Below are 15314 nucleotides of genomic sequence, written 5' to 3'. Positions count from 1 at the left end.
AAGTAGTGTGTAAGCTTAGGGACTGATGACCTTAGCAGTTAAGTCCCATAAGATTTCACACACATTCGAACATTTTTTTTTTTTTTTTTTTTTTTTTTTTTTTTTTTTTGTACACTCGTGAAATGATCGTACGGGAAAATCCCCACTTCATCACTACCTCGGAGATGCCGTGTCCCATCGCTTGTGCGCCGACAATAACAACACGTTCAAACTCACTTAAAAATTATAACGTGTCACTGTAGCAGCTGTAAACGATCTGGCAACTGCACTAGACACTTATTGTCTTCCATAGGCGCTGCCGGCCGCAGTACCGTGTTCTACCAGTATACATATCTCTGTATTTGAATACGAATGCTCATACGAGTTTCTTTGGCGCTTCAGTGTAGAACTGGCATTTGGAGTAACATCTAATGGCAATGATGGAACCACATCGTGGTGTAAGAAATAGATTTACGACCAATGTAAACAATATTTGCAAAACGAGTGTGTGTGTGTGTTATTGTGCGTGTATGTGTATGCGTGTGCGCGTGTGTGTGTGTGTGTGTGTGTGTGTGAGAGAGAGAGAGAGAGAGAGAGAGAGAGAGAGAGAGAGAGACAGAGAGTGTGATTCAGTATGTACCGGCGGTGGCTGAGGCGGCACAAATAAAAAAAATAAAAATTCCGTGCTAAATGTACATGTTTAGGTCGTTTTACGGAACACCTCTTATGGAGCGCAGTACCCACTGTGATGCATTGTTGAACCATTGCCGCAATTCTTTGTCGTTGACTGTTTATGGCAGATATCCTCACGTGCTACACAAAGAATCATGTCGCATGTAGGTTTGATTCAAGAAAAGCAGGAAGCTGAAAACTGACTCATAAAACCCCCTGTCCGTCACACTACGGTACACTCACTACCAACTCATCTTTGCTCGTCCCCTTTGCCCCAGCAATTCACTATACAAGATTTAAATTTCATCACTACTTCTTCATTCTTCTTACACTGTATAAAAACACACTGCAAAATAATTAAATTGTATAACACATTTATAATGAAAAACAGAGAGAGAGAATAAAATAGATCAAAGAGTAATTAGTGGAAATGTCGGCAACATTAGAAAAAGTGATATACACTTAGAAGTATACGAATAAACAGTGAACAATGGTGTACGAAATTGTGCTGTATTAAAGTTAAAAAATGCATAGTTTCGCTAAGAAACGTAAAATTAGACCTCAATTGTCAGTACCCAACGAAGAAAGGAAGCAAAAATTTGCTAGCAGACGGCACTACCTAATGTAGGCGAAAAACGAAGTAGAAATTACCGCACGTAAAGACCAAATATTTATTAATGAACTGATTTAGAGCTAGAAAATAAATCAAATTGCAAATTCCTCTAGTAACAGACGACTGATGATGCTATACTTCAGTAAAGCGAAACGCGTCTGGTGGGAAAAGCAAACGCATTTTCTTGTAGTTGTAACGACGGAACAAAAAAAAAACCCAGAAAGGGTATTTGTATATTGAGGAGTTTAACTGTCATGGTTTTGAAGTGAAATGTCATTGCCTCATCCAAAGTACACAGGAAATAAAGAATTAAAATTTCACGATGGACTCTGGACATTAGCGACAGCAACTTTATAAGACTTGACATGAGTGTATACCTACGAACTCTAGGCTTTTGAGGTTGTGTAAAAGGCTAAATGCAGTTCAATGTAGTGCTCCATGTTGGACAAAATGTGGATTACCTGACGCATACATTACATGATCAAAAGTATGTAGACGCCTATTAGTGGACATTGACATGAGGTGTGTGTCCCCGTTCGTCTATGTCGTCGTGGTCACAGCTCACGATATTTTCAATGTGTTGTTTGAATGTCTTTGGAGGAATGACAGCCGTTTCTTCTTGAAAAGGCCAAACCAGAAAATATACTGATGTTTGAGACTGGAGAGAAGGCTACTTTCAGTCTCATTCCTAAGGTGTTACATTGGGTTCAGGTCAGCCATTTCACTTCAGGATTGCTGTGGTCCTCAGACCATCACCTCACTGGTGCTACTTTGTGACGGTTACATGGTCATTCTGATAGAAACAGTCATCGTCTCTGAACTGTTTCTCGACTGTACGCAGTACACTATGCTGTAAAACCTGTTCATACCCTTTCATTTAGCGTTTTCTTATGTGCAATAAGGGGACGTCACACTAACCTTGAAAAATACTCCATTCCATTACACCATCTCTTTCACGCTTCACTATTAGCGTTGCACATCGTGGCAAGTAGCGTTCTCCTGGCTTTCGATAAATCCAAACTATTCCATGGGATTCATTACTCCCAACCACCCGTGTCGAGTTATTCACTGCCCAGTGGCATCGCTCTTTAACCAGCTAAAGTGTTGTTTAGCATTGACTAAAGACGTGTGTGTATTCTGGGGAACCGCTCCTATGTACAGTCATTGTGCTAGATGGATTGCTCGTAGCACTTGGAACTCATGAGTGTTTTATTCTATTACTTTACTGCGATTTTTAAAAGCACACAGTAATGCTAGATTGGTCCTGACTAATGAAGGTGATCATCCATCGTTGGTAAGTGCGATTTTAAAACAAAGAATTAAATCTGCTGAGTCTTGATTTAACTGTGGTCGTTAATTTGCAATTCCTCTTCACAGTCACATCACCAGCAATCGTTTGGGAAACCTTACAGGGACTGAAATGGTTGTAATGTACTGGTTAATCAGATGATATCCAATGACCCCTGCATGTTCGAAGTCGCTGAGCTCTCCTGACCAACCCATTCGGCTGTTACTGCTTCTCTACTGATAACACAGTACTCTGCACATCCTTTTATACTTTTGGGCCCACTTCATCCACCTGTTGTGACATCTAATGCTCGATTCTAAATTATATAGCGGCCATGATACTTTCGATCTCATAGTGGTTCAAATGGATCTGAGCACTATGGGACTTAACAGCTATGGTCATCAGCCCCCTAGAACTTAGAACTACTTAAACCTAACTAACCTAAGGACATCACACAACACCCAGTCATCACGAGGCAGAGAAAGATCTCATAGTGTATCAACACCACTTCAGGTGTGTAGCTTGATGCAGGAGCTCTCTAAATAGACCAAAGAGGAATTCTTTAAGGGAAGTGAATATAAAGGTGCCAAAAGTTTTGAATCAGGACAGACCTTGAATAAGCTAAGATCAATAAGGACACAATATTATCAGTGAGCAAATCTGTAATATCACAAGTGAAATAATTAATGGTATCATCTGGTATCATCTTTGTTAGTAGGAAGTCATGCTACCTCTCTTCTCTCCCTATAGCCAACTAATCGCACTTGACTACTCAAAATAAAATAACCAATGAAAATCCGAAGATGCTATAAATAGGAGAATTGTACTAATGGTAAATTGAAAACCTCTCCCTATCGACTACCTTCAGCCAATCATAACACAACATTAAAATGCAACAATCAGTGAAAAATTCAAGATGATGCCACTACTCCACATGTGTCATTGGGAAATTAAAAACCCTCCACTCTCCTCTCACCTGTTTCCTACAAATCAGAGTGGAGTATCAAAATGAACCAACCAGTGAAACAATATCCAAGATGATTGATGCTTTATGCCCCACACCCTGTCCTTTCCCCTTCAGTTATAATGCAGTATTAAAATGATGCCTCAGCTACGCAGTAAATAGTTCGTTACCTCAATTAGAAAGTCAAAGACTTGCATTTTTAACTTGAAAGATATTCCCTATTGTTGTTTCCTGAAATAGTCATACTAGAGTTAATCTATCTATGAACATTAAAAGTTACTTGACTCTTACAAATTCCTATATTAGTTAAAATCACAAAAATTGCTTACAATCATTGATAACTAGTTTTGGCCAAAACAGCGAGCCATCTTCACATAAAATATAAAAACGATCACAATGTTCTCATAGCAACATGGACACAGTAACATTCGTCTCATTCAATCTGAAGAAGGCTAGTTGGTTTGCCACAACTTGTTATCAATGATTATAAATATTTTTTGTGATCCTGACACTAAACTGAGAATGCAATAACTTATAATATTCATTGCTTCTAAAAGGTGTTTTCCTATCTCTGTATTTAATCACTGAAATATTGTTATTTTAGTGTATGATAATGGTGGAAGACACGATATTGTCTGTGAAAGTGAAAGATGGCTGGCATAATATTTAAATGTTTCCAACGTAGAAGATTAGTTACATAAAGCTACACACACACGAACTTTACAGTGTACCATCTCTTTCTTCTCTCCTCTTCACACCTCACTCTCCTCCCCTTCAGAGTCCAGTATTTTAAACAAAGAAAGTAAAAGAGCAAATTGAAATTGGGTTCCATCGAGGCTGTGCTCATAAGTATCTGAACGACATGGATTATTTTTAAAAGATCTCCCTTTCACATCGTCCAATCAGAGCCTATTATTTTTAAAACCATTACAATGAAAAAGTTAATTATGGGTAGCTCCATCTTCAAAAATACCTGAAACACTTATCAACACTACATAAAAGTATCTGAATTACGTAATAAATGATGAACAACGTTTGCTTTACTGTCTGTAAAGAAACTTTTATGGACTGACACACCTGTTACACGGGTAATTTTCATTAGGAAACAACTGAAAACAAATATTCGCTTGTAAGATTTAATAAAGGAATTAGTAATATGTAATCAATACTGCATTATTGTCAAGTATGAGTTTACTTTAAATACTATCTTGCAAAACCTGAAAACTCGAAATGAAATCATCTGCTGATTTACGTCACCAGTTTCTTAGTGCCCTTAACAGATGGCTGCACTTGTTAAAGCCTTTGAGGTTCGGTCTAAGTGATTACTTTCCACATCTATGATGATTACCAAATATCGCAATACTCTAAAATGTTTTCAAGATACATCAACAATGAAAAAACTTCAATGTTTATGTCAATGATCACAATGTCAACATAAGGCACGATAATGTTATTTCCACATATATCTATAAATTTAGTATTTATGGAACATATTGTGAACTATTAAATACGTGTTAATGGATTCGAGAGTGAAGATAATGCAACACTACGAAAATATAATCGGAAAATATTATTGCAAATGATCGAGGCCAGACTGAGTTTACGTACAAAAAGCAGTACCATAGAATTAGAATTATATTAATTATTTTACCTCATCTATGACTTTTGTTGAAGGCCACAAGTGTCTGCAGAAATGTGTCAGCAATACAAGATAATGTTTCGGTTTCCGCTGTGTCTAAATATGCGAAGTATATCCAGTCTGATGAGGGTACTTACATCAAAAAATGGTTTTCATCACCAGCTTAGAAGGGACGATAACGCATCACTAGAAAAATTACAGTCGAAGGCAAAAGTTACTACTGACTGAACAAACTCCTGCATTCAGAACTATGTCTTGTGTAAACTGTAATCAAGTATCCGAAAATCTAATAAAACTACAACAACTTGGACATCACAATTTCTGGGGATCAAGAAGAAAGAAGTTGTTTTTTTGTAATCTATCACTTAAATTGTAAAACCATATGCTTCATTTATAAACACTCGTGTGACGACCCAAGACAGCAACAGAGAGATGTGACATCTCCAAAGACGGTTTCACAGGGGATTTCTCGAGAATAAATATAATTATTTACTGTGTAGTATGCAGGATTTTACACACCTTGCAAGCAAACTGAATATCTCTTCATCTAAACTGCCTGTACTATGTATTAAATGCATGTAGCTTGCATATCGGCAATACTGATAACAATTATTAGGTTCAGCAGCTTTCGTTTACGCTACAAGTTAGATAGGCGTACCACACTGTCAAGCTATATGGACCTTCAAACTAAATATTTCTGAAGTGTCTCTGTAAACTATTAAGATATATGCAACAGGGAAGATTATCGTGATGTGCCAGGATCTCTAGGAAAATTCGAACAAAAATAAAGTTTTACTGTAAGTAGCATTTAGCACACTTTGCCAACTCAGTGGTTCTTCAAATTAAATATTTCGCACATAAAGTGTCTGTATTGCTTATTACAGTACACACAGTTCACTTCTTGGTACTACTTAAATGAAAAACAGATTAGCAGATGACAGTAGATCGATGGCACTAAATTCATCTAAATAGGTAATAGTTGGTTACATATGAGCTCTGCTGCTGTCCTAGCTTACAGCTTTAATGCGCCACATCCAAAAATCAGCATAAGCTCGGCACACGCTGCAAGCAAAATAAGTATTTCCACCCCTAATTTGTCTGTATATAACTCACTTACACACACCTAACATTAAAGTGAGCTGGAACTCTGTAGCCTAAAGTGCACCACACTGAGAACATCACAAAAGCATTCACATGGTTCCGTCATCATTCCAATCTAGGTAGGATATATTGCTCTCATATGAAACGGACCAGTATCACACTTTAATTTTTACGACCTCTTGTGATAATCGACACTTCTCGAAGTTCCTCTTCAGCAGATAGTACTTCATTACCATTGCATTACTGCCCACCACTTCTGAAGTTAGCAAGAATACTAATCCCTCTACCAGGTTCATATCTGCTGACAATTTGTTGGAGACCATTTTCCAATCGTGAACGCAATCCTCTTCTTCTTCTTCTTCTTCTTCATTGAAAGCATTATCATCATCGTTGTCATCATCATTATCGCCATCTTCCCTTCTTCTATCTACTCTTCATATTCCTCATCGTAATCACCATCTTCTTCTGCAGCTCCTATTTTCATGAATAAGTTGTTTCTAATGTATGCATTTGTATTCTTTCGGAGAAGTAGTCCCAATCTCTGGGAAGTGGGTCTGTTGCAAGTTAATGTACAGTACATTCCTCTTGAACCATATGTATCTCTCCTCTGACAAAGCCTGATGAGTCTTTTTTGTACCCAACATTAGCGACAGCTTGAATTTCATCTGAAACTGAGAACAATGTCTCATTAATACCTGTATAAAGCAATGATAGGAAACTATATATTATTGTTTTACACTTTTATTCATTGATTTTGACGGGGAGCTGAAGTGCATCTTCTCGTCTTCTGACAATTCCTGGCAGGATTAGTTGTAAGCAACACTAGGTACAACTGGATTAAAGTTTGAAATTGAGAATAATACTCGTATATCCTCACTAAGTCATGGTAAGAGGCGCAATGAATATTCTATTTCGTATATTGATTCGCTACATTACTTGTGGATGACCGAAAATTAAAAAAAAATATTCACTCAATTACTTTATACAAAATTATCAAAAGCCAGCCATGTGTCGCTGTGCATCATTCCAGTTAAATGGGACAAAATGAAATGAGAAAACATGCATATATCTAATACCACAGTGCTAGCTTGTGTACTAGCATATTAGCAACAGAGATGGTTTTTATTTTAATGTGTACTAATTACCTGACTGTAAGTGGCTTTTTCCTACAATGAAGCGCCAAAGGAACTGCTATAGGCATGTGTATTAAAATACAGAGATATGTAAACAGGCAGAATACGGCGCTCCTGCCGGCAACGTCTATATAAGACGACAACTGTCTGACGGAGTTGTTAGATCGCTTATTATTGTTACGAGGGCAAGTCACCATGATTTAAGGGAGTTTGAACGTGGTGCGCACGAGTGATGGGACACAGTATCTCCAAGGTTGCGAAGAAGTGGGGATTTCCTGGTACGATCATTTCACGAGTGTACCATGAATATCAGGAATCAGGTAAAACATCAAATCTCCGACACTGCTGCGTCTGGAGAAAGATCCTGCAAGAACGAGACCAATGACGACTGAAAAGAATCGTTCAACGGGACAGTAGTGCAACCCTTCCGAAAACTGCTGCTGATTTCAATGCTGTGCCATCAACAAGTGTCAGCGTACGAAAAATTCAAAGAAACTTCATCGACATGGGCTTTCGGAGCCGAAAGCTCACTCGTGTACCCTTGATAACTGCTGGACGCAAAGCTTTACGCCTCGCCGGGGCCCATCAACACCGACACTGGACTGTTCATAACTGGAAACATGTTGCTTGATCGGGCGAGTCTCGTTTCAAATTGTATCGAGTGGATGGACATGTATGGGTATGGAGACAACATCATGAATACGTGGACCCTGAATGTCAGAAGGGGAATGTTCAAGTTGGTGGAGGGTCTGTAATGGTGTGGGGCATGTGCAGTTGTAATGATGCGGGACCCATCGTGACACGTACGTAAGCATCCTGTCTGATTACCTGCATCCATTCATGTCCATTGTGCATTCCGACGGACTTTGGCAATTCCAGGAGGACCATGCGATAACCCACGCGTCCTTCATTGCTGGACAATGGCTCCAGGAACACTCTTCTGAGATTAAACACTTCCGCTGTCGACCAAACTCCCCAGACGTGAACATTATTGAGCATATCTGGAATGCCTTGCAACGTGCTGTTCAGAAGGAAAATCCACACCCTATTAATCTTACGAATTTATGGACCGCCTGGCAGGATTCATGGTGTCAGTTCCCTCCAGCACTACTTCAGACATTAGTCGAGTCCATTCCACATCGTGTTTCTGCAGTTCTGAATGCTCGCGAGGGCACTACGCGATATTAGGCAAGTGTACCAATTTCTTTGGCTCTTCAATGTACCAAAAACAAGTAGTATACCAGGTTCTGACTGGAGAGTGGAGAGGGCAGAGGAGGGGCCCAAAGCAAACCTGTACCATCATTGACTTTGTAGACTTTTTTTAATGCTCACAATGTTGCGCATTTTTAGAATTTCTTTCCAGTAACTTCTTTCATTTGTAAATCTCCCATAAGTGCCATCCCGCATTATTAACTTTCCCAAATCATAGGATTCCGCCCTCTTGGATTCTGATGTCGGAAAGTATTTGGATCTTTCGGCGTTAGTAATTTGGTGAATGCTAGAGAACCAACAAAGTTAATCCTCAGTCTTGAGAGGTGGTTCACAGAAACCATATAAATTAACCCTAATTTTTGCTAATTTAAGGATTAGCCTCGTCAAGTATTTTTGAAAATCACCCCAGCGTAAGAACTGAAACACTGACTTGTATAGGAAGCTGAAGAAGAACTTACATGAAGTAAAGACATAGAAGATTTTAGTATTATTTCGAAAGACTTTTACAACTCTAGCGCTGCTGCAGACGTCACTTTGTGATATACCTCGAGTTTGTCCTCCACTCTGTATCGGATCACGTACCACAAGCAGGCTGAGATGCAGCTTAATCCTCCATACTCTGCATCATACCTTCGAGACAGGAATCGAGTGATGCAGTGATAGTGGTTAAGGAACTATACAGAGGACTGGAGTGGAGTAAACCATAGATCCGTATTCAACATCCAGATTTAGGTTTTCCATAGTTATCGTAAATCATTTAGAGTGAGCCGTCCGGCTTGAATTTATCGCACTCTTTTGCGATGGTTTGGCTGCGTCTTCTATTTCTTGGATAACTCGATTGTTCTCTCCAAATTTTCTCGGCAGATGTCTCGTGCAGCGAGTGCGAGGCAATCTGGGTTCGAGCAAGTTGCCATGGGTTCTCTTCGAGAAGAGCGCCGTGGGTTGTGTGGTTGTCTTCAGCGAGGTGTCGCGAGTGACGCGGTGTGCGGTGTGCGACCACAGGTGCCGGGACAGCAGGCTATAGTGCGTCAAAGGCGGCTGCTACTTGTGTAGTACGGCGGTCTGCGTTGCCCCTCCTACAGCCACGTGTGTCTCGAAGGGCTCATTATTATCCTGAAGAGCAGATCAGGAGGCTCTGTGTTATTTTGGAATTCTGTTTAGTGGTCTCTTACGGAGTCTGCATGAACTGCTGAGATTCTGGCAGACTATTGCAGAGATCCTTGTCAGTTGCTCTTACTCTGCTATCCTGTCGCCACCGTAATAATTCTAGATGATCTAGAGTGCTAAGCTCTGTGCCGGTGATTTCCTTCTACAGAGTCCTACAGAATGTGGTGAGAAGTTTTGTACTGCGTTTCCGGGTCCTGGTTGCATCTTAGAGCCGAGCTATGTTTAGTCTGACGTCAAAGTTTGAGCAGTGTCGTGGCCTCAAGACGGTCGTGTTTTGTTACCGTTCAAATCAATTGTTACTGCCCGTAACAAGTGTATAAGTGCTATCCCTTGTGTTATAGTTATGTTGTTTGTTTGTTGTAACAAATCTATGTTTTACCCAAATGTCGTTGCCGGCCGAAGTGGCCGTGCGGTTAAAGGCGCTCTAGTCTGGAACCGCAAGACCGCTACGGTCGCAGGTTCGAATCCTGCCTCGGGCATGGATGTTTGTGATGTCCTTAGGTTAGTTAGGTTTAACTAGTTCTAAGTTCTAGGGGACTAATGACCTCAGCAGTTGAGTCCCATAGTGCTCAGCGCCATTTGAACCATTTGAACCCAAATGTTGTTCTTTGTTAATGCATTGCAAAGGCCACCTTGATGACAGATATTTTCTTAAAAGCACACGGAGCAACCAATTGACGGTGAGGCTTGTATCTGAGTGTTGTTATTGGTAACCAGGCTCTTAAGTTAAGTAATCTGGGCTTTATTTTGTCGTATTGTAATCCAGACAGTGTTGTAATTTGTCATGCTGCAAATGATAATTTTTTTCTTTCAGTTAGTTACAAAGAATCGTTATGTCCTTATAAGCTTTTCACTACCGTTTTTTTGGAACTATCACTGTTTCTAATGAGATGCATTAGTTCCTATAGGTAGATACTACTTGAAAAGACTGTGTGCCTACGATTTAGATGGCCAAGGCCCATAGTGCTCAGAGCCATCTGAACCGTCTTGAACCTACGATTTACGTCATTTGGCATTTGTGCATTTAATTTTTATAACTGTAAGGGTTCACTAGCAGAAGTCATGTAATTATTGTTGTTCCTTTCAATGTCTGTTCACTGCAATTAACTTTGGTGTAACAGCTTCACAAATTTTAATAATTTGTATGATAATTGCAAGTTCATTCTTTGGCAATTGAGTTACGTCTAGTCACGAAAGCGCAGCTAAATGTTTTAACTCAGGCTTTAACTTATATAGATGGAACCTAAACTCTACGAAACTGATGCCTGTTTTGAAACCCTCTTTTCCTGATCTGTATGTCATTTGTAAAATTTCTAGTTTCTTGTAGATCACCATCACATTGTGTTAGACTGTTACTTTTTGTAGCACGATATCATAAAAGTTTTGTTTACTCTGTGGCATTTACAACAAGGTTCTTCGGTTTTAATATCGGAATTTGAATTTCTGCGTAATACATTATTCACAGCAAAATGTGTAAGGTAATTTTGGCCCAGTACCTTATCACTTCCTTCCCACCCATCCCATTACATAAAGTAAATCCTGCGGTTGTTCAGTTTAAAAAATAACACGCCTAATCTCCTTCCCCGTCAGCTTCACCGGAGATTGCGCTTGTGTTTCTAAGGCACAAAAATGTCAATTGATAAGCAAAGACTTCGTGTGCAACAGTAAGTACCCAGGGCTGGAACAAAAATGTACAGGACACTGGAGTCACAGCACAAGACTGGTTCGGGAAAAGAAGAGAAGGGACTGAGGCATGTATTTCTCAAAGATTTCCTCCCAGTATTCGGCTTAAGCGGTTTAGGGAAACCAGAACAACTTAAATCTGAATGTACGAACAGCAATAAGAATGGACGTCCTCTCTAATGCGAGTCCAGTGACATCACTGCGTCACATTAATTGGTAACTGAGAAAACCCACATAAATAGATAAATAGATGAATAATCCTCAGGTAGTACGGCCCTCAGGTGAATGATTACCTACAAGACGAATCATTTGTCGCACAGAATTATTGTCCACTTGTCTTAAGTCCTTGTAGTGTGTGCTAACACAGTGGTCTAGTCAAACAACTCAATGGTTTACCACGTAAATGCTCATAACTTTTGTTTCAAATTATCGACTACTTGACCTGAAACAAAATATTTGAGACTTATGCTGCAAATGTATATACTTGCTCAGTTAGTGGGTGTGGCCTGTTACGTAGGGCACATTTGAAGTCACAAAAGTTTTCATTCGTTTCTGAAAACGTTTTAGTACTCAGTTTCCCGTGAGGCTGCACCGTAGCTCCACCGACTTTCTCTTTCGATGTGAACGCTGTAAGTAGGCTGTTTAGGTTTTTTTATTGGTAACGCTAACGCCACCTCCGTATGAAAATCACTGGCTGTGCTGTGTGCAGTCTGTGGCTGCTTTGCATTGTTGTAATACTCGCCATTGTAGTGTTAGGCAGCTGGCTGTGAACAGCGCGTAGCGTTGCGCAGTTCGAGGTGAGCCGCCAGCAGTGGTGGATGTGGGGAGAGAGATTGCGGAGTTTTGAAATTTGTCATGAACTGCTATATTCATATATGATGATATCAAGGTAAATACATTGCTTGTTCTCTATTAATATCTTTCATTTGCTAACTATCCCTATCAGTAGTTAGTGCCTTCAGTAGTTTGAATCTTTTATTTAGCTGGCAGTAGTGGCGCTCGCTGTATTGCAGTAGCTTGAGTAGCGAAGATTTTTGTGAGGTAAGTGATTTGTGAAAGGTATAGTTTACTGTTAGTCAGGGCCCATTCTTTCGTAGGGATTCTTTGAAAGTCAGATTGCGTTGCGCTAAAAATATTGTGTGTTAGGTTAAGCACAGTCTTGTATAATTGTTCAAAGGGGACGTTTCAACGCATATGCAGTGAACCTCATACCCACTGCCGCTGCGTTGATCGAGCATATTGAAACAGTTCAAATTCAGACTGCAGTTGCGTACTAATATGGTGCGAAAAACAAATTCACGGTGATGCGAGAAAACTCTTCCCTCAGGCTCCGCATACGCAGTGAAGTTTGTTGTACGATGAAGAGGTCACCTACGCATAAGACAAATGTTGGCGAAATATTATTATATAGGCTTTCTTGTCTGCAGTTCCGATGTAGGTTAATTACGAGACGCTGTGTGCCATACAAAAAGCTGTTACATTGACTGCAAAACTGCGGTGGTTGCTTGGGAGATTTATTACTTTTTTGTTCGTGAACATATTTCTGGGTCTTCTAATTACATTCACTTGTTTCAATGGTTTTTGCACGTGAAAAACTCTAAGTTTCTGAGTAATACGAATTACACCCCATAGTTCAATATCTAGTCCCTCCTCGTCTTTTGCACGATCTGGCTTCTCTGGAAGATGAGGTGGGCCGAGGGGAAGGCATGTATGGCCAGCTCTTTTGCTAAAAATAAAAAGTTAGACATAACAGTATGGTTAGACATTGAGTTCTATTCAGACAGAGCGCCACCGCTGTTGGATGGGTATGTGGGAAGGAACAGGCCACTGAGATCGAAGGAAACATTGTTTCATCTGCTCTAAGTGATGTGGAAAATGTGAATTCGTAAATAACAACGGCCTGACTGGGATCTGAGTTTTCCACTTTACGACTATATGCCCAGTGTCATAAATCCAGATGCTTCGGGTTTGTTCCATTTCCTCTACGATCACAACAAAGGAAACTAGTAAATCACTCAGATAATCAAGTTGTTTACTCCGAACAATTAGTGATCAATGATATTTTGTGTTAGTAACTACAAATACACAACTTCTACATGCCATTTTATAGACTGTTTATGGCGTACAGATCTGTTTCTGCTCAGTTTTTTCTGTTATTATCTCGAGACTTGCGTAGTATGTACGTATGAGAGTCTGCATTTAAATTCCGATTCGAAGATTATTCGAATCCTTGCACAATATGTAGAATGGAGGTTCAACGAAGCTGTGGCAGACACATACTCCGTGAGTTTCAAAAATCTTTTTGTACACAGACACGAACATAATTACTACTTACATTGCTCTTGGTTTGAAAGCGCTCATATGAAGCAGATCGTGAAAGTTTAACGTGATCTCTCCATCTTTTTAAAAATCGACTGGTTTATAATCGAAGCTGAACTTTAAGATTACCTACTATATGTCTCTCTTTTTCCTGCCGTTCCAGTCAGCTTTCTGTTGTTGATTATAAACAGAGTGGCTGTTTCCACTTTAGATGGTTCCTAGCACAGTCCGACATAGCACACAGTATTGAAACTACGAAAGCGTTCACATCACGCGTAGGTCGAATACATTTGAGTGTAACGTACCTGAGTATTTCCTGATGACTTTCGATGCAAAGGCACAGGTCGCTGTACATTTTGTCGTGAACGACGGGAGATGCGCTCTGCATTCGGTGAAGTTCACCTGCTCCACTCTCGTCCACCCTCAGCTTCTTGATCCTCAGCGCGAGCACCTCTAGCTGTGAAGCTACCAGTATCATGATGGTCGCGAACAGGCAGTCCACGCCGATGCTGACATCGGCCATCCACGTGCCCGTCACGCACTGGATGACGTAGGACAGCTGGTAGTAGCTGGTGGTGTTGTCCCAGGGATGCTGCGCGAAGGGCAGGCGCCGCTCATCGGGGTGAGCGATTAGAGGCATTGGGAACCACAGGAGGCATTGTGAAGCTAAGAAGAGCAGCAGGCCCAACGTGAGGCGAGTCGCTCTCCTGCGGGACCTCTGAACGATATTCTCCAGTGCAGGATCGCTGGAGTACTGCTCCCTCTGGACCAACATCAGCGAATCGACGGAACGAGCCATACTGTTGTACCGCTGTCGGTCTCGTGTGAAGAAGACCAACTTAAAAGTGCCGCTGCACATGGTAAAGGTATTGGTTAGCACCAACGTTGTGGCCTCGAAATCTCCCCAGCTGAAGAAGACAGCCAGCGAAGCTTCCACGAAGTTCCAGACGCCCAGCGCGAAAACGAAGACGACGTACAGATCGAAAAGACGGGAATTACTTAACGGCCACACTCCGAAGAGCCATAGGTGACGTATGTTGAGCTTGAGGACCGATCGTCCGCTGGAGGGCCAGGAGAGTGGCTCACCCGCTGGTCGTCCACTGCCCATTGAATTAACCGTATGATCTGCTACCATTACCTCTTGTATTTGCCTGAGGTTGGTACCAGCCTTGTAGTGAATGAGCAGCGACTGAACTGCTTCCTTCCCAACGCTAGACGGAGGAGTGGGGAGTGTGAAATACTGTTGAAAACTTCAGATCACTCATTGTCGTAATCCAGTCGAATTGAAAGTAGCCTGTGTATAGATATTCATGGCAGGTGGGTCCCAGAAATTACTGAGTTTGAGATGAGATTTAAATTATCCAGCAGCACAATAGCATCTATATCTGAATTATTTAATTTCTTCGACTTTTACCCTCTTCTCAGTTGCATAATGCAAACCGACGTAGTACGACAGTATCAATAAGTAATAGGAGTTCCCAGGTATCAGTTACTGCATTTATAAAGCTATAAATCGACATATTTAAAAACTGCATGTCCCTCAT

General features: G+C 40.6%; 1 protein-coding gene across 1 annotated transcript in view; it reads right to left on the bottom strand.

The window, feature by feature from the left end:
* Window positions 1-14905, bottom strand: part of LOC124712204 (odorant receptor Or2-like) — a 95809-nt gene extending 80904 nt beyond the window's left edge. Inside the window, exon 1 of the mRNA XM_047242501.1 lies at window positions 14076-14905. Within this exon, the coding sequence (XP_047098457.1) occupies window positions 14076-14905 (830 nt within the window). The remainder of the gene's footprint in view (window positions 1-14075) is intronic.
* Between the last annotated feature and the right edge of the window lie 409 nt (window positions 14906-15314).

The sequence above is a fragment of the Schistocerca piceifrons genome, chromosome 8 (genome assembly GCF_021461385.2).
Source record: "Schistocerca piceifrons isolate TAMUIC-IGC-003096 chromosome 8, iqSchPice1.1, whole genome shotgun sequence".
Classification (NCBI taxonomy): Eukaryota; Metazoa; Arthropoda; class Insecta; order Orthoptera; family Acrididae; genus Schistocerca; species Schistocerca piceifrons.
This window is presented reverse-complemented; position numbering and strand designations above follow the sequence as displayed.